Raw genomic sequence first — 24,472 nt, 5'->3', positions numbered from 1 at the left:
CACAGCACAGAAACAGCCAATATAAAAGTTCTAGATGACCTTTGAAAAGGACGGATGATGAAGATTCTTGTCAATTAATCTTCCTGGACCTGTCAGCACTTGACACAGTGGACCACAAAATACTGCTAAAAACTCTTGAATCCAGTATGGGCATAAAAAATACAGCACTAAAGTGGTTCAAATAATTACTCAGGGATGCTTAAACTTAGTCAAAGTAGGCTCCAACATTTTCCAGATTGGAAAAAATGATATGTGACGTTCCCCAAGGAACAATTCTCTCTCTTCTGTCCTTTTTAACCTGTCCATTAAACGGCTGAGCCTAGACCAATATGCTGATTATACTCAAATATACCTAAAAATCTCATGTCACAAAGACCTCCTTCTATTTAATGAAGGCCAAGATACAGTATTAAATGGGGTATCTATTAACTCCCTGAAACTGAACCCCCCAAAACGGAGTTCTTACTCCTGTCACAGAAAGCAACCAACAGAATGTATACCTCGGTTATCTCCATGCTGACAAAATACTGGTGATCAAGTCAATAAGATTCCTCATTGACAAAAAACTCAAACTTAATGCGCTTAAACTAGCCAAGAGAGCAAATTATCACCCGACAACTAAAAAGAATAAAACATCTCCTCTTAAATGATCAACTGAGAATGGCAGCCGAAGTCTTAGTGGTCTAATTGCTGAAGGAAATGCCATACTATCTGGTCTACCAGCGACCACTCTCTGCCCACTGAACATTACTCTGCACTCCACATCCACGACTCATCAAGTCTCAAACAAACAAAAAAAGTCTGACCAAATCTCGCCAATAAGATCTACACTGGCTTCCACTAGAAGCCCGGATTGAATTCAAAATTGGATGCATGACCTTTAAACCCCTTCAGACTGGCCATCCAATCTACCTTTCGAACGTGCTGAAACGTTTAGGTGGAGCCAGGCAGTCCCATAGCAAAATCTACCTCTTACTAGAAACTTTGAAATTCAAGGCATCTTCAGCTCAAATACATACTTTTTCCAGTGCTGCTCCCACATTTTGGAACTCCTTACCTAAAAAGTTAAGACTGGCAACTGTCATCCTTGCCTTTAGGAAACAACTTAAAACATATTTATTCAAAACCCACTTCTTGTCCAATACTGAACAGAACTATTGTCTTTCTTAACTTCCTCCCCTGCTCTCAGTAAAGGTATTCACCTCCCTATATGTACTGCTCTTAGATAGTATACGCCCTCTCCCCATTTTACGCTCCTCTCTCCGCTTCATGTGTATTGTATTGATATAATCTGATGTTAATTGTACTCATATTATGTTCTTGTACTATGTAAATGTTGTTATACAGTAAAGTGCTCTAAAACCACTTGGTGAAGCAGCGCTATAAAAAAACAGAGTAAAGAAACAAATATATAAAAACAGGCAAGTACAAGACAACACAGAACTAGAGATCACTTTGATGGAGGTGGCTGAGAATCTTAAACAACCATCAATTCTAGTTTCACCTGATGCCAATAAGGTGTTCGATAGGGTAGATTGGCCCTACTTATTTAAACTTCTAGGTAAAATTCAACTGTGACCAAAAATGAAAACCTTTAGTCCATCACACTATAAACACCCCTCTACTATACTTAAGATCTATAGGGAATACTCCACCAACATCCCTCTAATCCTAATTACATGCCACGGTTGCCTTCTTTTTCCCCTTTGCTTGCGCTCGCTATGAAACCCCTGATACAAAACATTATGCGAAAGCCTGACATCAAAGGCGACAATGTTGGCGGCCCTGAACAAAAAATAGCTCTCTTCTCTCCTTTGCTTTCTTACTACCCCAGAGCGGAAATTGCAAGTACTACAGACTGAACTGGACTTCTTCTCACAAATATCTTTAGGAGACTCCTCAAGACCTGGCTCTTCGAACCGTAGCAGTATTTCTCCCCTCCCCTCCCCCCCAGTGCCTTGAGACTCTCACGGGTATGTAGTGCGCTTTACAAATGCTTTGATTGATTGATTGATTGAAATATCAGAGTTTAAAATAAATTATGAACAATCCAAAGGCATAGGTGTCCCTGATTCACATCACGAGACACGTCATCACCTGCGTAAGCATTGCTTCACCTGGAAATCAACTGCCATTAAATATTTAGGCATAAACGTCCCCTTCAATCCAAAGACTTGTTTTACTGCAACATACCACCTTTGCTCCAAACTCTTCACAAGGTTATATAGCATTGGAGCAGGACTGAAATTTCCTGGAATTTAAATGCCTCACCTCCTCAACATAACCCTGGTCCTTTCCGTATGCTTCCCAAATCCAGACATATTCCAAATCAAAAAACAACAATTGGACTTTGACTGGAAATACAAAACTCCTATAGCCTCTAGTGCCACACTCTACTGCCCAAAAGCAGAGGCTGGACAGGAATTCCCTGATGTAGAGGCCTGTATCAAAGCAAGCCATTTTCACCCAGTCTTAGACTGGAACCATGATTCCCATAAGAAACCCTGGGTCCTAACAGAACATAAATCTCTGAAGATCCCCCATAGGTAGATTTTATGGCTGCTCCTAAGAGCTAGACTCAAACCATGCTCACTGTTGAACATCACCTTGGTTTTACTTGAGTACTGGCAACAATTCACAATGTCAGGGTGCTTCCTCCAGTCCACCCCCTTTGTACCCAATAGTACATAACCCAGACATTCCCCCGGGCCTCCCAAACCCAGGGTTTCGCAGATGGAACCAAAATCACCCTCTTCTAACAGGGAACTCTTTAAAGATGGCATCCTCCTAACCGAATATCCAGGCCGGATGGAGCAGGGTAGGTGAGCCGGCAGTGACAGATTGACCAACCAAGTGTCCCCCACTGTGATCGGGACCCTCCAGTCCTCCTATGAGTTACTAGATTCCTCTACTTGAGGTGGAAAACTTCACCGACTTCCTACAAGGGGTCACCAGCATGCTTAACTAGGTCATCCTCGAGTGGCAGGGAGACCTCCAGCCCCATTATGTGGCATCACGGATTATTAAGGCCCTGAAAAAGTGCGGCCCAACGGTTGGGCTTAGATAGCAAGAAACATGTTGACCACTTGTTACTAATGCTATCCTGGTACCTAAGGACCATAAGATAGCACCACTGTGTTTACTTAGCCCTGTGGCCCTTATCTAATTAAATAGGTTTCCTATGGGGCGCTGTGCCTATTTTAAGTCACCTTTTATTCACTAGAACTCACCACTCATATTGCCCACTATCACTCACCATTTACGGCGTCCTCAGATCAAAAGAACTCCGCTAAAGCAGCCACCAGGCCTGTCAGGAATTGCAGCGCCGGCCTGACGAGGAGCGCCCTATGATGAAGGATGACACCCCAACAGGTGTGTGAGGGATTATAATCTGAAATACAGATCTCTCAGCGACACTTACTCCGGCCTGATAGCACCAATGCGTGAATCTGCCTGTTAGAGGAACTACTTCTTACCTTGATAATTCTGATGCTAGACCTTGGAGGAACTCAGGAGTAGGACCTCTTTAAAGATATGCTCTTCCATCCCCCCTTTTTGATTTAAGGGTAGATGGTACCTCACCTCATGGTGAGGGCCATGTTTGGAGAATTTGACACCTGTTGGAAGGGATGTGCAAATGGGGAATAGAATACTATAACGCACCTGTTAGTCATGCCCTCTCACTAACACATTTTGGAGCATAATCATCATCAACATCAAATCATTTACGGATGTTACCCTCCCTCTTGAAATCCACAATACTCCTGCTGGGAGTCTCACACTAAAACAATATTTTCCCACTCACTACGCTCATAGCAAAACTCAGTTCACAATTATCTGGCCCAAGTATGGAAATCGCCTACTCCACTCGCGCTTAGCATGTGGTGGAGAAAGAATGGTACATCTTTGCAATAGAAATACTCTGTGCAGTTGTGTGGGACAGAATTTAAATTTGAAAGAACTTGGTATCCTTTTGTCACCTATATGAAAGACCAAGTGATTGGGGCGAACCGATGGTTCTGTCTGACAGTTTACAAGGCTCAGGCCTCTGGGAAATGTCACATCGTAGGGAGACTGGAATTGCTGATACTCTAGACACAATCACCGCCAGAGTGTATCCTTCAGAGGAGAGACCATCCTCACTCATACTGAAGTGTCGCAATCTCCTGCACACTCTCAAAGAGTCCTGCACATTCTCAAAGAGTCCAAAAAATCTTCCACCTGAAAATCGTATTCCTTCAAATTGAAAGGGTTTTATTTGTGGTGTGCCCAAAATAATCTCCATCCAATTTTGGGTTAAGAAAATGTAATTCTACCTTACCTTCTCCATTTAGCAAACTCTGGTCTGCAGTTTTCCTCCATAAAGGTACATCTTGCAGTACCATTGAGGTACTAGTGCTGGACAGTACATGTTATGTGAATGTACAGTGAGTAAGTGTGCTTGCAATGGTACATTACATGGAGGACCCTGAGTTCCATTTTGGGAAGTCCAGGCCTGCTTGGTAAGGACATGAGGAGGAGAGAAATCCCCCCCATACAGATTTGTATTTTGCTCTATTCCTGTGAGCTGGGTGATATACAAACTGCAGGAAAAGGGAAAAGGAAGACACTCCCTTTACACTTCACAAGACTGCTCTTTGATTCAGTGATAGAGCACAAGGAAGGAGCTTGGACACATCTCAGGAAGGGAGATGGGCCTGATATGGGAATCATAAAGTGTAGGACTGGGGCCTAAGATTAACCTTTTGATGCACATATCACGGTGGCTGACATCCATGTGTGAACTCTGGTCACTTCCATGATTTGTGCAGTGGGACAATCAGCTTCGGAGTCTAGCATGCTATAATAGACTGTCTTTCATGAAAAAAGAAAAGAAAGAGGAATTTCCACTTCAAAAGAAGTAGAACCCTAGCATAAAACTGCAAAGGCTCAGAATCTAAATTACATTTTGGCATCTGGAAACGGACTATAAGAAGGGGAGGTTGAGACCCCAAACGTTGTCATGTGCCAAGCAGCAGGCAGGCTGTGTGAGAAGGGAAAGCTCTGCAATACTTTTGCCTTTGATCAGGACTGGAGCTAAACATGTGCTAGCCTCCCTGCTGGGTGAGTGAACATCACCCAGGGAGACCAAGATCACCTGCTCTGGAGCCTGGAGCACCAGTGCCTGCCTGCCTGCCTGCTTGCCAAGACCAGTGTGCCCTGTGATGAAGAGGAGAGCATTGGAGGGAGCAGGGTTCAGTTAGAAGCCCTACCATACGGCCTCCCTGTGCAAGGTGTGAGGATTTGGATGTGCACCGTAGACTGAGATGGTGTTGAGGGACATGCTGGTCTCGCTAAGACCATAACAGCACACTGCTCTGACCATGTATGCCAGAGAGGGTCGGCGGTAAAGTTGCTACTTTGCCGAATGCCCAGACTTGTGATCGTCTGGCCAGGGGCTCTTGTACTGGAAGAGCCTGCACCTGTATTACTACATGCCACAGCAACCCCGTATGCCAGGAGGGGCTGCCGGTACCAACATTGCCAAAGAAATCGACCCGGCGCCCAAAGAAGAGACTGGGGCTACCTTCGGCATGTTGGGCCCACACTGTGAGGACCCCAACTCACCACTGAGGATTGCTGGAGACGCTGTGGATGACATTGTACCCTTGCTGGTTAGAGTCGAGAGCTGAAGAAAAGGTTGGGAGCTGCTTAGAGTCCTCCAGCAGTGCCGCTCAGAAAAGAGAGCCTGCGCCACTGGGTGCTGCGTATGGGCCGCGACCAGCCCGGCTACTCTGAACTGAGCAGGACTTGCGGGTGCACGTTGAGGGCACCCGCTGCACTGATGATCTCTTCCGTGCTGCTTGAGAGGGTAATATGTGAACTGGGCTAGTTAGGCCGCAGGGACTAGCAGCTAATGGTGCTGCGGCACCATAAACAATTTTGAATAAAATTGTCTAAAATCCTGAAGTGTCAAAGGGAAATCTTGAGTATGGCCTAATAGAGTGCCTTCTTTGGATGTGGCCACTGGTGAATGTGGAATAACCCCGAACACATTACATGAAGGAGGGTGGGACAGGGATTTGCCTGACAACTACTAGAGCCCTGACCTCAAAGCGGACTGTGTTGTTGCTCCTGAATGTCGTATTCCTTTGCATGTGGAGAGTTACAAATAAAATACTATTTTTTTTATAAAAACAAGTATTTGGCTGGGCGTTTATTTATTGTGCATACTGTTTGCACTTTTAGTTATGAGGCGTGTTCACTGACCTTTATCAACATCACCCTCCCCCTCCCCCCCCCCCCCAGAGAGTCTTGACTGCTGGATCACAGTCACCACTGAGAGTGCAGATGGGATACTTGGCCCAGTTGATCAGGATCCATAGTAGGCATGGCCGCAGGACATCAGGAGTAAAGGCCTCAACCACCACAGTTGGGCCCAGTAGCCCCTGCGTGCCCTGTGTGACCCTCTGGAAGGGGTTCTAATAAGCCTTTAATACGATTGCTCATAGGGTATTTCTGACTATCTGAAAACCTGGATGAGTGCAGGAGTCTGTTGCTGAGCTGGGTCACATTCTTCATTGTCAGTTGTTTTCAAACTGTGGCAAGCACAGGGCAGCACTGGTTCTTAAGAGTAGGCCTCAAGTATAAAATACGTCCATAATACTGCTCTGGGGGAGTTTTCAGCCTTGGCGCAGTCGTGCAACACAACATCCTTTTTTGCGACATCCCAGCATTGCATCATTTGCATTTCATGACAGATGAGATCACTGGCACGCAGCACGTAGCACATACGACACTCAGCAATATATGTCCATTCGAGCAACCCAGTCTGCTGATTTCCATTTATTTGAAATGTTAATCACACAAAATTGTCTTCCAACTGTTTTAATTTTCTTGTTTTTCGGTCCTTTTAGATTGATTAGTTGCCTACTGTCTTATACTTCTAATATATGTTTTGCCTGTTCTATTCATTTTATATATAGGGTAAAAACAAAAAAAAATATTGTACATTAGCAAGGATTTAATATTGCAAATCCAGTAGAAGGGCTAACATGTTGACCTTTTGTCCAGCTTCACACAGGCACGCACAGATGTTACCAAAGAGGCAGCTATAGGGGTAACAGATAACGAGAATCATACAGAAACAATGGTAACAAAGAAAATGTTGGATTTCAACAAAAGACAGAAGGATGTTCAAAATTCCGTGACAGGTTTTAGAAGCCCACTTCTTCAAAGATCTATTTTAAACAGTAAAGAAACATCTGATGAAGAAAGTAGTCAGATGCAGGAAGTTATACCAAAGACACCGAGTTATCAAAAAGTAGGTAAATAGTTAACCTTTATTGCCTAGCGAGGGGCAGTGTTGTCTGTCTGTCAGTATAAATCACTGTGCTAATGTTAATGTTTCTATGGATTATGATATAATCCTGTTGCCTGGTTTTGAGTCATCGTTGCCATTCTTGTGTCCTTATTCAATTCTGGTCTACAATTCAGCTTCTTTGCGTGTGTGTGTGTTTCTTTCTATTTTACACTTGGAATAATATGGTGATGCTCAAGAGAGTTACATTAACTAAAATCTGTGACTGCTGCCTTTTTATACCTGTTTATTAGTAGTCAGTAACCCATTCAACCCCTTTCACTAGAGATGGCCCCATTTTATTTCATAAACTTTAGTTTGCTACATACCGAGAAGATTTCCTTGGGTTCAAAGAGACAGCACTGAATGAGGGAAAATGCTGAAAACTATAGTACTGTTGCAAGAAGTAATGATTGATTTTGCAGATTTCCTCAATCGAAGGAAGCCATATTTTGGACAGATGATCACCAGAAAAGAGAAAACTGTTACACTGGATGGGGATTCCCTGTAACATGGTATCCAAGAAGCTGAGTAGAGGATGATCTTAAAGCAGTTTCCTTGTAACGGTGGTTGTCCTGGGTGATTCCTAAGTGGAAGAAGCCAATTTAGGGGCCCATTATGATCGCGGACGGACTTGAGTCCGTCCGCGATCACAGAGGAGGAGGGAACCTCTGCATGGGCATGCGGAGTTCCCTCCTGTCCAATTAGGATGTGACCGCCACCCTGGCGGTCACATCCTCCATTTGTAACATTGCGGCGGGTGCGGCTTCAAGCTGCACCCGCCGCAATGTTACAAATGCATACATTGCATTTGTATGCAGAAAGCGGCAGGCACCGCGCGGTGCCTGCCGATTTCTGCATAAAAATGCAATGTATGCATTTGTAACATTGCGGCGGGGTGCGGCTTCAAGCTGCACCCGCCGCAATGTTACAAATGCATACATTGCATTTGTATGCTGAAAGCGGCAGGCACCACGCGGTGCCTGACGATTTCTGCATACAAATGCAGGGGGGGTACCATAGGTACCCCCCATGTGCACCCCCACCACCCCTTCACCCAGGGGGCCCATGCTTTTCCTCGGCAGAGAAGCCGTCGCGGAAAAGCATGTTTTCACAGCCATCCTAATATGTCTGGCGGTGTCTGAGAGACACCGCCACCATATTAGGCCTTTTCCGCCGCGGTTGTAAGCCAACCGCGGCGGAAAAGCGGCGGACTGAAACCAGGACCCACCAGCCATCCTAATGTGGTGGTGGGTCTTTGGTGGGTCCGCAGAGGATTTTCCGCATCCCGGCCCGGAGGATGCGGAAAATCCTCCATTGTAATCTGCCCCTTATTTCGGAAGGCATTGCTTGTGTGCTGTGTGGATTAATTTAGGATTATTTACAACCCAGTAATGGTGGGGCAAACGTCCACATTATTACCTCTTAGTAAAGTCAACCTAGTCCAGAACTACTTTCTAACTATGCGATACAGGTAGATAGTACTAGTTTTTACGTCTTATCAAAGCAATAGCTATTAAAACCATGATGCAGAGATGACAGGTTTGTTGAACTGCAGTCACAACACAGATTTTTAGATTAAGGATTCTCCAGTCTTCCATAGATTTACATTCTTGAAACATTCCTCATTGTCAGCCTGGGAGGCCCTGAAAATGAAATAGTATTAACCAGTGTTAACATGTCTGAAAGGTTATAGAGTTGTCTTTCTCCTGCAGGGGATTTCCATTGATAATCATAAGCACGGAATAGTCCCATTTCTTTCAGCTAGCAGGCACCCTAGAGAGAAGGCCTATTTCTTCTTTAGCTCTTTGTCCCTTCCTTGGCTTCACTGCTTAGGAGCCCTTACACCCCGCTCCCCTTCCCTTTTAGCCAGTGATGCCTCAAGGGCTGCATTTTAACAAAAAGTATGGGGACTGTATTTTTTTTTTACATTAATAAGCGTGGGCATGTCCATGCCATAGGTCCCGCCTACTTAGACCTCTGTTTACATGCAGATTTTCCTTACTAGCATGGGCCTAGCTGAGCCTTGCGGAGCACAGAACAAGGCCCAAGTAGTAGCATATGGGTTATTATTCCTCTTTTTAATGTACACAAAAGGCGGACAGCCTGCTTTGGACCTCAGGCCTGGGTGTGATGGTCCAGTGGAGTGGGCAGAGCGGGCAGCTGTAGGTCTCATTGATGCTACAGGTGCAGTGGCACAAGGGCCCACTGGTGTGACGGATCAACTAAACCCCAATTATTGCTTTTTACCACCTTTCCTAGTTGCATTAGGGCCCATTCCACTGTTGCCGTGCCAGTGTTGCTTTGGCCTACAGAGCAATAGCACAAGGGAGGGAAAAACTGAAGCAAAGGAGATGCCTTTGTTTGGGCCGCAGATTGATGGTAGGGACATGGAATGTGAAAAGATGGGGATCCCATGTTTTTTTATCACAGGGCAGTGAATGGGGCCAAGGGCAGTGAATGGGGCCAAGGGTGTGAGGGGCCAACTGCATGGCTGTTCTACTTTACAAAAAGGGGCACAGGTCTCCTTTTACCTGCAAGCATTAGAGCAGAAGGCACGCTTACTGCAAAGAGGGGACAACACATTGGAACTATTGTCTTTTTCTGAAAGGGAAAGAGAGCCTGTTTTAACATTGGCATGATGGCCCGCCATGGTGCGGAAGGGGTGAAACAGGCAAAGGAGACATCCTTTTTGTCAGGGCAGGGCTGGAGACATCATTAGTGGAGCAGATGAATTGCTTCGGGACTAATGGGTGTGAAGAGCTCACAACATCCCAATTATTAGGAGCAGTATTTTATAATGAGATCTATATTTTTGTTTGATGTCTTTATAAGTCTTTCATTCCTCTTCAGAAAAAGCAACCCTGAAACTATATCATGAGCCCCACCCCATATGCTAAGCCTTACTCTCCTCCTCTCCCATTGTTGCCATAACGTATTGAGGGGGCCTCCACGTCAAAACATTTTGCTTAGGTAGGTCAGAACAAAAAAATGTAAAGACCTTAAAGGAAGAAGATAAGGTTCTGGAGTGACAGGAGTTGGCAAGGTCTAAGGTGGTTTAGATACGCTCTCTGATGTTCTTCTTTTCTTTGTTGTTGGAGAAAGATGAGACAGAGAAACTTGGAGAGGGAGCCTGACAAGGTGACCTAAGTCTCTGTGAATGAAGAGACTTTGACAAGGTAATGGAAAAAGAGATTTTAAGCCAGACAATATCATCGATATTAAAAGTTGATGGTAAGATATACATTCATATTCTTCTCAACATCGAGGGGTAAGATGTTCTTGTTCAAAGTTGTTTCTTTGATGCTGAGCGATGTTTTATCTTGGAGGATGCTGGCAATGATGAATTGTCAATGTTGATCACCGAGTCGATGTCCCTGATGTTTATGGAAGTGGTGGCTAGATGGAGTCAAACCCACTTTAGAGGGCGGCGAGCAAGTAGGTGCTGACACTTTTGACCTTGACTCTTTAAGTCTCAACAGCGATGTTAAACAATGGCAAGAGTATTTCACCTTGTTTTCTATCCCTAGATCTTCCCGTTGGGGAGTGCTTGCCAAGTACCAACTTGGTTCCAGAGGGTGCATTGGAAGAGGATTCCTCCATCCTCTTTCTTCTTATCCTCTGTTCTCATGTCCTAGAGCATCCCTCCGAGCCTTATGCTGTCCCAGTCCTTTAATGTTCTCTTTAACTTTTTTTGGCATATATTACACTTCTTCACAGAGTGTGTAGCCAGGAGACATACCTCACAGACCTTGTGTGGGTTTGAGAATTCCTTGTTCCTTCCAGACGAAGGGCACTTCTTAAAAATAGAAAAGTATTCTGACTGGAAAAAAAATTCAGCTGAGGGCAAAGAACCATTAACTCGTTAGCTGGCTGTAAAAAAAGATGAGTATAGGTTAACAATCAGAAAGATGACCGAAATGTCTGTCAAAAAATAAAGGTGTGAAAACTCGCATGTGCTCCGAGATCCTAATCACAGGCGCTGGAAAAAATTTGCTCCATGAGGTAAGAGACAGGGTACCTTTTTCAGAGCTTTCAGTGTAGGCCTATCAGCAGCTGCGGCCGGTAGTGAGAGTACCGCCCATGCGATGACGTGGGGAGGGGGAGGGGCAGGGTGGGGGGTAATAATGTATGGATTACGGACTTTAAAAGGTAAGTAAACATACAAATAAATAAAACGAATTTCGTTGCACACACTGCATCACCAAATGCGATGCAGTGTGTGCAACGAAATTCGTTGTATTTATTTTTATGTTTACTTACCTTTTAAAGTCCGTAATCCATACATTACTACCCCCCACCCTGCCTCTCTCCCTCCCCACGTCACTGCCCGGCCGGTACTCCCACTACCGGCCGCGGCTGCCTATCAGACTGCATTTTTTCCTTTCTGGCTTACACTTTCAACCCTTTTTTGCAACAAAGATGCTGCAATATAGTCTTCAAAAATTGTATTTCCTCAATTATATATATATGTGTGTGTGTGTCTGTGTGTGTGTGTGCGTGTGAATAAATATCTTTTGATTAATTATTAATTAATTATTTCATTCATTTTAATTATGGAATAATTATTTATTGTATTTATATTTTAGGTGTGGGGTGATAGGTTTGTAGGGTCTCGGGTGAGAGGTTAATTCAGTAATAATGAACTATTTATTATTGTTAATTATTTAATTGATTTTTCATTATGTAAAATATTGAATACGGATTTATTTTACTTAGATTTTAGTTGTGGGATGCTGGGTTTGAAGGGGTTTAGGGTGGGAAGCTAAGTAATAATTATTTAACTATTATTGTCATTTGTAAATTAATAATTTAATTACATTTTAACTGTAAATTATGGAATACTTATTTATTTTCATTATATTTTAGTTTTGCTCAGCTTGGTTTGTAGGGGTCATGGGTGGGCAGTTAATTATGTAATAATTAGCAATTAAATATTAATTGTGAATTATTTATTTTATTTTAAATATGTAAATAATGGAAAACTTAGTTTGTATTTATATTTTAAGTGTGAATGGCTAGGTTTGTAGGGGTATAGGGTGGGAAGTTAATAAATAATCAAATAAAAAAATCAACAATTGATAATTATTTTATTGAATAGTAGTTATGTAACTTGATTAAGTGTTTTTAGTTTTTTAATACATATATAGATATATTTTTTCATGATAATTAATAATTGTTCTATTAAGAGTTTTATATTTTTTTCTACAGTCATGGGGTTACTCATAAAAGTAATGTTTTGAAGTGAAGTATTTTCCTCACCCTTGCTTAGACTGCAGTAGTAATAGTAAAATTACTGCTGCAGTTCAGCACTTTCCTTACTGTTGCACTGTTTAGTGTGCGAATCGTAAACTTCGCCCCTCCGATATCCAACGCGTCCCATACTGTTGCACAGACTGAAGTGAAAATAGTACCTTTTGGCTCCCCAAAGTGCAGTTTTATACACCTCTGATGTCCAACACTTTCCTTACAGTTGCTCTGTTTGCAATAGAAATAGTACATTTTACCCCTCTGAAGTCCAACTTTTTCCCTCCTGTCACGGTGTTTGGAGTGGGAATAGTTCATTTTACCCCTCTGAAATCCAATGCGTTCCCTACTTCTGCGGCGTTTGGAGTGGAAGTATTAAATGTAACCCCTCTGAAATTATATCTTAACATACACAGTTCATATTAGAGGATCAAAACTTGGAAGGCGAAAAGGGACTGAAATGCTGCCATCCGAGTACCAATACTCAATTCAATTCAATTCAATAAGCTTTATTCGGTTAGGATAAAACAACCATAAAAGCACATTTAAAACATTGTTAAAAGCCTATACAATTCATTAGGTCAATGGAATACAATCTTAACTATTGATGCAGTTTAGAACAACATACTTTTCCTTACATCAATTGATCTTAAAATATATGTCGCAGTATAAAAACAGATAATCGGGCTCTCGCATTGTAAAAAGCAGACTCATAGCAGCACTGGTAGTTAAAGTGCGATATTTTTTAAACAAAGGTTTAAGGAAAGCAATAGGGAGGTTCAAATACAAATCACATATAAGGAGAAAGTGCAAAGTGCTCTGTTTTGTATGTCCATCACATGGGCAGGAAAAAACGGGATACTTTTTTACACAGGGAAATGCTACCAGGTGATGGACGAGGCCTAATCTCATTCTTGTGAGAACAAATCGATGAGATGATCTAGTTACCTGACATAAATATGCTTGGAATCCCTCAGTTTCTAAATAGGAGTAATGGAACTGGCAAGTTGTTAAATGCCCATTACTTTTTTGACGTTCATGTTTTTTCTCCCGCAAAAACATATTTTTCAATTCAATTTTAGGGATTTCTATTGCTCCAGTGGGATTTTCCAAAATATTAATATTAAATAGATCCTTGAAGGTTTGTACTATGTAATTAAGCCATGGGATCTTTAAACAATTATCTAGTCGGAGACAATCTTTAATAATGCTTCTATTGAATGTGGTCTCTTCTTTCATCCATATAGATCTCCATATCATCAATGGTCTTAACCCAATTAGGTCTGTCAGGTAATTAATCCCCACTTCGCTATGTATTAAATCGGAAGACGCAGAAGTGGGTAAACAGAGCAGCTTTTTAAGAAACTTATTTTCCTCTGTTTGCAAATCAATCACCATGGTAGTGCTGACCCCATACCCCCGCACCATAAAGTGCGATTGAGGTACATCTCGATTGATAAATGTGCAACATATCTTTGATTCGGCGGTCCCCTAGTTTGGCAGCAAACCTAAAAGGCCTGTGTACACTTTTGACCAATTTGGACCTAACATTCATCGTTTCCTGCGACCATTTACCATCCCAGAAAAAGTTATCCCTAGGTAACAGAACGTGTCTACTGTTTGTATTTTCTGTCCTTCTACAAAAAAGGATTTAGTTCTCCCGGGCCTCGGACCACAAATCATAGTATACGTTTTAGTCTTATTAATCTACAACTTTCTACCCTTAATAAAGTCTACAAACGTATCTATTAACCTCTGTAGGCCTATAGGTGTTCTTGATAAAAGTACGGCATCATCTGCATAAAGCAGAACCGGCACGTCTTGACCCTCCGCCTGAGGTGCATCCGACTTTACAAGTTTGAGTGCTGCATCTACTTCATTTATGAAGACGGTAAAGAGCAGTGGAGCAAGGACGCAGCCTTGCCAGATGCCTGACTTACCCTCAAATTTGGGGGTACCCTCACCCCTTTGGCCATACCTCACGGATGTTAGTAGTTTTTCATGAAGCCTTGCCAAAAAGAAAATAATAGACCCTGGGGCACCAAGACCTAGTAAAATCGGCCATAACAGGGCATGATCCCCTAAATCAAATGCGCTGCTAAGGTCAGCGAAGCATAGGAAAAGGGACCCTTGCTTTGCACGTGTATATTTCCCAATTATTAAATCCAAATTAATACACTGTTCAAGGGTTCCCCGCCCTTTCCTAAAACCATATTGGGACTGTGTTAAAATCCCATTTTCCTCAGCCCACTCCTCTAACCTAACAAGTAGGACCCTACTCATAATTTTAATTGAGGAATCTAAAAGAGAAATCGGCCGGTAGTTTTTAGCTTCAGATCTGTCCCCTTTCTTAAATATGGGAATAATTATTGATTCGCCCCACGTAGAGGGATCCCCTTCCATTACAGTGGCATTAGAAACTCTATTTAATATGGGGCCCCAGAGAGCAGGTATGGCTTTATAAACATCTATTGGAACACCATCCGGGCCAGGTGCTTTCCCTCCCTTGCTGCGGTTATTTCCTTGTTCTACCTCCGCTAATGTGATGTTTAGGGGTAAGATTGGCCAGATACCAGAATCCCCGGAATCCATTGTAGTAACATTTCCTGGGTTAAAAATACTAGAGAAATGTGCAACCCATGCCTCACTACTGACATGAGATGTCATTTCGGGAACCTCCTAATTTTTTAGAAAAGTTGAATTAACTGTTTCCCAGAACAACTGGCTGTTAGATGTATCCACAGCCATTGTTAATTTGTCCCATGCCTCCTCTTGGAGCTCTCTCTTTCTCCGGTTTAGTTGTAATTTGTAGGCCAGTCTTAAATTCTTAAGAAGGACCATATCCCTACTCCTACTAGACAGTTCTTGTTTTAGCTGATTCAGGGAGTGAGTGCATGCATGGTTAAACCATCCTCTATTCTGCATAAATTTCTTATTTGAAGTCGTGGTCATGATACTATTGATAATTCCATTAATTTTACAAAAGTTCATTAAAATCTGCACTGATTCAACATTGACATCCAAACTCTCAAAAATCTCAGTGTAACAAACGGTGACAATGTTTTTTATTACCTTGTCCGAATTTACCCTTTTCACTTTATCCAACTACCGTTAGGTCTACATGGAGCTATATTGCCAATCATTGTTTGTACTACTGGTCCTCTTTTGCCCCATACAGCTAAAGTCATGGTAATACAATTATGATCACTTAATAGTAAGTCTTCTATCCCCGGTGTGGTACAGAAAGATACAATATTTGCAGAGACCAATACGTGATATATAATGGTATTGGCATTTCTACCTGTAAAAGTAGGGATCAAATTTCCATTACCATCTCTTGCACACTGCATTATGTCCAAGTCGAATTTAGCCATAAAAGTGTTTAAAATTTCTCCTTAAGAGTTGTGTGGGAAGTGCACACAGTCGTCTCCTGTATCGTTCCTAAACCCACAGTCCTTAGTCGCAGACAGGGTACATAATGGCATATTAAAATCACCCACCCAAATTATATCAAAATGAACACCTTCGTTATCACCCAGTTTGTCAATTGCGTTCTCCAGTTCTGTAACTACCTTGTAGTGTGTACAATCGAACAAACTGTTATAGAAGTTGATTAACAAAACTTCCCGGCCATTTTTTTGGTGTAGCCACAATACCTGTGAATGGCATCCAACATTTAGAAATATTTTGACTTCTATAGGCAGATTAACGGAAATGAGTATTAACAACCCCCCCTTTGCTCTACCGGCTGTAGAACGCAAAGCAGGTAAATTATAAGAAACAAACCCATCAAGATTAACATGTTCTAAACATCAGGTTTCCTGGAGCCATATAATGTCATGGTTGTTAACAAAATCCATCCATCCTAGCATATCCATTTTCTTAGTCAATCCAGCTATATTCCATGAAGCTATACTATACCCACTAATTTTAGGTCTCTTTGTGATTTCTACTACCTGGGTCATCAGGGGCTGGTCATCCCCAGTCGCGTTGGTCATAGTGATCACTACCTGGGGCAAGTAGTCTTCTTCAATAGATTCACTCATATAGCCATTATTAAACTCTCCCTGCTCTTTACTCAGGTTCCTACCTTCCAAAATACTTATCTCCCCCTGTGGACTTAACTCCTGTCTGGATAACAATTATCCTACAAACCCCTCTGCCCCTTGTTGGCTAATACTCCTAGGGTGTTCCTTTGGTGTGGCGGGTAGGGCTTTGTCAATCATTCTCCTCGAGGGTGCTGAGTGGTAGGAATCTGTTATGGGTAGGGAGGGCAAAATGTTGCAAGGGTGGCATTGACCAATTAGCTTTACGGTAAACCCGATCTGGTACCATGAAGGTATCTTGTTTTAAATGACTATAGAAAAAACCCAGTGGAAGAAGTAAAATACTTTCATCATTATCTGTCCGGGCAGAAGCTCTTTCCAAAGTGATCCTAGCATAATATGGGTTCTTAAAATTAACAATAACACAGTCCCCCTTCTTTGATTTCCTTGAAGGGCCGATCCAATTTACTCTTCTTGTCATAAGGATCTGGTCTGCATGGCTAACAGGGTATCCACAATTACGATTTAACCAATCCACCACTTTGTTTTTAAGAGATGCATGTGTTTCTGTTATGCTCGGGCTAAGGGGAGGGATGTTCATTAATACTGCCACATACGGGTAACAATCCTGAGGCAAATTAATGGATCTAGGCCTTTTTTCCACCTCTGGATCTTTCTCTGTCTGATTTATGGGTACCTGCAAAGCCTCCTTATTACTAGTACCTTGGCTTCCTGCCTCACAGGGAAAGCTATTCCTCAATAAAAACCTTTCTCTGTCCTAAAGGGGCTGCATAATCTACTGTATTTAGTACTCCATGATTAGAGCTTACCGATGATCCAGCCCTTCCATTCCTTGGGGTATCAAATACATTCCCTGGGGCAGGTGTTGTTCCTGTACCTTGTAAAGCTTCCTGCTGCCTATTTATATTGTCTCTATGCAACTTTTCAAAATTGTTAAATATCCCATTGAGTCTAACAACCTCGCCATTAAGTTTATCTATTCTATCTTCCAATGGTTTAAGGTATGTTTCTAATGTAAGCGTTAGAGCTGCTATGATCTTATTAACCTGCACATCGCACATGATCCCCACATTAGATGGATCTTCTGCTATAGGATTAGGAGGTGGAACCTTTATGCCTTTATTTATTGTCCCCTGTTTTTGCTGGATTTTCCTACAGCTCCTTTTCCTTTTAGGGGTAGGTGATCCATTACATTCTGGTAAACTGTACTTCTCCGTGTTCAGAAGGATCTGGGGCAAGATATGAACTTAAAGAATTCAAATGAGGGGCAGTATGTAGATCTTTACATGTGTTAGACTCAGTATTAGACTCCACTTGTGAATCGATCACATTTACAGGGTCGGGTGCCCTCCCTAATCCTAGCGAGAGCCGCCGTTCTGCCTTGTCTATCTCAACGCTAATGGCGCTAACCGCCTTCACGAAATAGCAGTCAATAGTGGAGCCTAGGGTCTCAGCTACATTATTAGTTCCTTTTTGTAATTTACATTTCGACATGTTGTTGATGTCGTATTTAGTAAGGACCAAGGATTACAGGAAACAGAAGGCCCCGTTAATAATATATTATACTTGATAATAATAGAGACCAAAGGGTACACAAATACCCCTATATACTAGATGTTCCAAAGGCCAAACCTATTACTCTAGTAGAACCAAAACTCGAAAAAAGTAGTACAGAAAGAAGATGAGTGGCCAATTGGATATCCTAATCGCCTGAACACCCTTAACAAAGTTGTAAAAAGCTTATTGATCATCTAAATTCCACAAATAACATTTATTAAAACTACAGGGATGCTGAGTATGTCCAAGGAACCGGTTACATAAACATTGGCAAAACACAAGCTTAACCGGTTACTCACGATTTCCTTATCAGTCTCTAATTGCAGAACCAAGGGAGTTGGTCCAGCCCAGCCTCACACAGTCTCGGACGGGCCTTGTCCCGGGCTTCGCCCGGCGCGCGCCCGCACGCATCCCGCATAGCGGGTAACGTGGACTGTTAAGTGCAGGCAGAAGGAGGAGCCTGATAAGCCTCAGGTGGTCGAGGCGCTGCGCTGATGGGACACGTAGTCCTCCTCGTCCTCGCGGCAGGCGGGGGGCAGGGAGTAAGCTGGCGGTCTCCCTCGGCTGTGCCCCCAACAGGTAAATCCTTGTTACTCCAGCAGGCAGGGCTTAAAACACGGCAACAGTCCCCCTCTGAAAATCCTTAGCTGCGAAGCGTACCAATACTCATTATTTGGCCGCCATATATATGCTATATTAGGTGACTTCTACTTTTTGTTTTTTTCTGAGTTTTATATAGCGCAAGCTTGACCTGAAGGTGTCAGGAATAAGAGCGATTTACATGAGCACCAGTTGGGTTACATAAGGACATATTCATTTTTGTTAGGCACGGAGATATTAAGTGATTTCCCCGTATCACAGGATGTTGAGCGCCGTTGCCGAGACACGAACCCAGTTCCCCAGATTTGAGGTTGACCACCCTGCCGTTAGGCCACATCCTCTCCCCAATCTGCGTGCTACTTTTGATGTTATACTTCACATAAGAATGTCTGCGTTTCCCCAATGTGAATTGATGAAGGCCACAAAAACATCAATAAATCATTAGATAGGCGGAATCGTCAGGCATTCGATTTTACTTCCCACGCAAATAGTGAAAACAGTCTTTCCTAAATATCCGCCCTGGATGGGCTGCCACATCTCCCAAACAGCCGTGCCTCCTCAGACAAACTGATAATATCGAACAAAGTGGTTATCCCCCTTTAAAATCCCCATCCCGTTTGCGCTTCTGGCAGCAAAACCCCTTTTAGAGTCAGAAATAGTTCTCTCTGCCTTGTAAAAAGGGATTTTGTAAATAGACAACATATGGTTAATTCCTAGAACCAAATTACAGGAGAACTCTTGTGAAAAACAAAAACATCTGTTTGAACACTGAAAACAAATAACCGACCCTCAGCTTGAACAAAAAGTTGTTGAACTGCATGGAATTAAGCCAGTGGAATAAATCCAGCTAGAGGGTCTACTCCTCTGACACTACAGATGACTGTCCTCGGTCTCCCAGTGAGATATGAGCTCTGCAAAGCAGTAACTAGAGATAGGTGTCAATACATAAAACAACACTGCAAGTACTGTGAAGGGATGCTTCACAGAATAACAAAAGTGTGAATTCAGTGTTTGTTAACCAACGTAACCTGTCATTACGCCTTGCCTCAGGCTTTTCTTTTGAGGATAATGTAAAGACATGTTAAAGTGCATTATAAAAGAAACTGTCTCTAGGCGCTGACTGGCAGGAGTAGTGTCTGTAGTTGTAAAATTCGGAATTCGCGCAAGGATAACCTCAATAGGATGGTGAAGTGAAAATCATAGGTGAGATGCCAAATCTCCTGTTGTGAGTCTCCAGATAGTCTAAAGAATTTGAAGAGGGAAGATTTCGATCAGAAGATTGCAGAGAATCTGGAGGGAGCTTTATAGGAGGCTAGCTCAGTATAGAGTGTCCATCTATGGTGAGGTGCTGTGCACTGAGTCCAGGCAACTCTTAGTGATAGTGTTTAGGTCTCTGATAACCAAAGCTCTTAAGGGGAAGCTGAGGAGTCAGTCAGTAAGCTTTTCACATAAGAAAGAATCACACTGGGTGAGTATCAAAATACATTGTATTTATTAGCACACACTAAACGCTAACTTGGTATATCTCCTGCCCAGAGATATCAATTACACACAAGAAATACTTTAGAAAGAGGTAAGTAGCATAGGGCCCAACCAGGGGACCAAACCATATACTAAAATAGTAGAACGTGAGCTAAGTACCAAAACCGAACTAGTACCTAAGGATGGAGAACCCAGGGAAAACATGGATCCACGCAAGGTGAGTAGCCAGGGACCCCTTAGGCGCCCGGGTGCAGAGTGGTTACACTGGGTCAAACGTCCATAGGATAACACAGTTGGAATTTTACAGTTCTAGGACTCTTCCCAAAGGACCCAGAAGGAACCACTTGGATCAAGGAAAGTTGGAGAGTCACCCCACCCAGGAACTAGGATACCTACACCAGGGAGCCCAGGTGCATAGGGGTGAAGCGGAGTCGCAACGCAAAAAGAGGTTCGTTGAAGATCAGCAGCTACAGCGTCTCGTTGAGCAGGCCGGTGGAACCAGGACAAGGAATACAGATGAGCAGAACCTGAAAGCAGAGGGAACAGAGTCCAAAACCACCCGGAGGTGACCAGAAAGCACAGGAGCACAATACCAGCCCGTGTCGGAGGTCTTACTGTAGCACAGTGAGGATGAAGCAGTAGCTGTGGAGCCCAAGCATCAATACAGAAGCACAGGAGTTGACCTTGAGCTGTCCAATGCCAGTTGATAAGTGCAGGAAGGTCAGTGGCCGGCAGGACCACCAACAAGCCTTGGCGAACGCAAACAATGGTTTGCGAGAGAAGATGCTGTGTTGCAGGTCTGTGGGACTAACCCAGCAAGGGTAAGCCAGGGCCAGCCCTCAGCATGCAGAAGAGCCAACAAGAATCATTGAAGCAACCCCAAGGATGCTCTGATAGCAGGCACAGGGAGTCGCAAGGAAGCCTCAACAGCACACAGGAGATGAAGGCCCACAATGCAGAGGATGCAGGCAAGATGTCGTTCTTGGAGCTGTGCAGTGCTAGATACTGGTGGTTCTTGGAGCTTGAAGATATTTCATATAAAAAGCCAACAAGCCATGGTAACGACAAACAGCTGTGGTGCACATGGAGGTGGTTCATGTCAGCTGGAGAGGGATTACAGTTGCTCAAGTGGCTGGCAAGACTGGTCAGGCCTCTGGGGGTCCTGTAAGCCACCACCAGTGCTGCAGAGCCAGGCGATGTCCGTGGTAGAACTGGATCAGCAAACTGGTCATCAACGTAGAGGTGCCTACTGATGCAGGGAAGTGACTCCTTCACTTCAAGAGAGATTCCGTCTGTCTGGAATGCAGGCTGAGACTTTAGTGATTCTGAGAATGCACAGCCACGGAGTTGCAAAACTTGGAAAAGCACAGGGATGAACATGCATCAGAAACCTTCCCACCTAAGCAGTCTTGTCGTAGGTCCTAGCTTGAAGCACAGCCGGGTTCCAGTGTCCACCAACAGAAGAGTCTTTGGACAGTCTTCGAACAACAGGCAGTTTGATCTAGTAGTTATTGTAGGGACGAATCCAAGGACCCACTTTCAGGGAGCCCTTAAGTAACCCTAAATAGGGGAAGGACCTCATCACTGGTGACTCACCTGAGTCAGAGGCGCTACTCAGCTGTCCTAGCCAGTCTGAAGCTTCCATGGGCTAAGATTCAACATGGCAGAATTAAGTGGCCACCTGGAGGATCTCTGGTCCCTCCCTAGGGAGGAGCTACGCAGGGGAGTGGACCCTCCCTGTCCTTTGAGTGATTTTGCACCAACCAAGGGCTCCTGAACTGGGAAAAGCTGATTTATGCATGGAGGGCATCAAATGTGCCCTTCGAAGCAATCTGGTGGTGCTCAGAAGCGCCCCCACCCTACCTAATTCTTAAGGAGGGGTGGTCACTCCTCTCCTTTGCAAGAAATCCATTGTTCAGCTTCCCCTGCTCGAGTTAAGCTCATCAGCAGAGGACAGAATACTGTCTAGGGTCTGCAGCAGCGCAGGGTGGCAGGCAGACCCTGTAAGGCTACACAGGTAGGTATTGGAGGGTCATCTAAGGAGCCCCCCAGTACATGGTATCATGCAACTATAACTAGAATCAGTGTAGTTGCATGATTCCAACATGTTTGATAACAAACATGACCAGATTCGGGGCAACCATTATGTAGCTGGACAGCTCGACTTGCCAGTATCCACCTCATACCTTCTAATGGCTGCACCATGCTTACAAAGACCTATAGAATAGAGTCCGGGGTTTGTAGGGCTACTTCTGCTCATACAGGGGTACCCACACACTCAGAACCATATACCCTCCTCTTGGACTCAAGGGCCTACCTTAGGGGTGACTTATAGGTTGAAAGTGCAGTGACCAGGATATAAGGAAAACGTTATATTTAAAGTGAAAGGTGCAAGCACCATTTCACGCAGACTGCAATTCCAGCTCTGCAGACACAGTTTGCATGGGCTCCTGTGGGCGGCATAATACATGCTGCAGCCCATAGGAGACCCCTGGTGTACCAATACTCTGGGTACCTCAGTACCATATACTAGGAACTTGTGATGGTACCGTAGTATGACAATTGTGGGGTGCACAAAGTACTTACCAGAGAATTTAGAGGAGGGAGCACTGCCACTGGGGTCCCGATTAGCAGGCTCCCAGTGAACTACAGTCAAAACACACTGACACCCGGCAAAAAGTGAGGGTATATATGCCAGAAAGATCCCACTTTCCTACAAGCATGAGGACAGATTTTACGATAAGAGATAGCTGAGAGGCGCACAATGGAGGCATTTTTACAAATGATTTTTAAACTGATTTCTTCCTGCCACTACTAGTCAATGACGGGTCTGTCATGTTGAGAAGACGAGAACTTTCTTTTTAATACCGGAGGCAAGGTAAACCTTCACATTTTGAGCCCTCTGCAACTCAGTGACTCTCTGCCCTTAGGAATCCTCGTGGTTAGTCTGTTGGTCTAATCAACTACAAAGGAGACACCCTCCCTGGCCTCCCAAAGGAGGAAACACTTTTACCACATGTTGTGGCTTTGGAGGTGGTCAAGGGCTGACATACACACGATGTCTCTACCTTGGGGAAGTTGTCTCTAACAGTTATATGAAGAACTTTATAGACCTACAGGAAGAATTTGGACTCCTCCAGTGCCAGGTCCTCCTCATGGTTAGCCTGTAACATGAGCCAAGCTTGCCGTTCACAAGTTAATTGATGAAAATGGGAGAATAAAGCAGTGTGATGAATATTAGGAAAATAACAGTCTATACTTCATGGTTGACCTGGGCTTTCATGAACAGTTTATTGAACAGGAATATCCTCAGGTTTTTGACTTTGGTCTTAGTATCAGAGACATGGCCAAAATTAGTTGCAGTGGTCAAAAATGTGTTCATCTTGGTTCTAGTGTAGAAACAAATTAATTCAGTCTTGTCTCTATTAAGCTTCAGCTAGCTACAAGCTACCCAGAGAATCCGTCTCCCACCATTCACCTAGGAACCCAAGAAGATCATCTGCTGCATGCCCCAAGGTTTGTCCCTCCGCTCCACCCTCTTCAACACATTCATGACTCCCTTGGCAGAAAAGGTCAGATTGCACAAACTAAATATTACTTCCTATGCCAACAAAACCCAGCTCATCCTCTCATCAGAAAACCCATCCCTCACCAGACCCAACTTCCACAGACATATGATGAACATCACTGACTGGATGAAGGACAACTGTCTTAAGCTCAACTCAGACAAGACAGAAGTCCTCATCTTTGGGAGCAAAACCTCGCTGTGAACCTACGCATGCTGGCCTGATGAACTTGGCCCATCTCCCACCCCAGCAGACTCCTCCTGCAACCTCGGCATCATCTTGGACAGCAAGCTATCTATGAAGAAACTGGTAAACACAGTCTCCTGCTTCTGCATCCGACACATGCTCCGCAAGATCATCAGATGGCTTCCAGTCCACACCAGAAGGACCGTCACACTGGCCCTCGTCACCAGCAAGCTGGAATATGGGAACTCACTCTATATATCACTGCACGCCTCCTGAAGAGACTACAGACATTACAAAACATAGTTGCAAGACTCATCCTTGACCTCCCTAGATGGACCCACATCACACCGCACCTCAAGAAGCTGCACTGCATCCCGATCCAGAAGAGATGCCAGTTCAAGGTGTTGATCCACACATACAAAGCCCTG

At 43.7% G+C, this 24,472-nt stretch overlaps 1 protein-coding gene across 8 annotated transcripts in view; it reads left to right on the top strand.

Moving 5' to 3' along the window:
* RAD9B (RAD9 checkpoint clamp component B) overlaps window positions 1–24,472 on the top strand; it is a 583,995-nt gene that overhangs the window by 531,268 nt on the left and 28,255 nt on the right. For 6 of the 8 annotated variants that reach the window (XM_078667483.1, XM_078667485.1, XM_078667487.1 and 3 more), the window contains one exon: window positions 7,054–7,303. In XM_078667483.1, the coding sequence (XP_078523609.1) occupies window positions 7,054–7,303 (250 nt within the window). Of the gene's footprint in view, window positions 1–7,053; window positions 7,308–24,472 lie in introns of all 8 variants that reach the window. The other 2 variants (XR_013602561.1, XM_078667484.1) reach the window with 1 other exon arrangement.

The sequence above is a fragment of the Lissotriton helveticus genome, chromosome 11, assembly GCF_964261635.1.
Source record: "Lissotriton helveticus chromosome 11, aLisHel1.1, whole genome shotgun sequence".
Lineage (NCBI taxonomy): Eukaryota > Metazoa > Chordata > Amphibia > Caudata > Salamandridae > Lissotriton > Lissotriton helveticus.
This window is presented reverse-complemented; position numbering and strand designations above follow the sequence as displayed.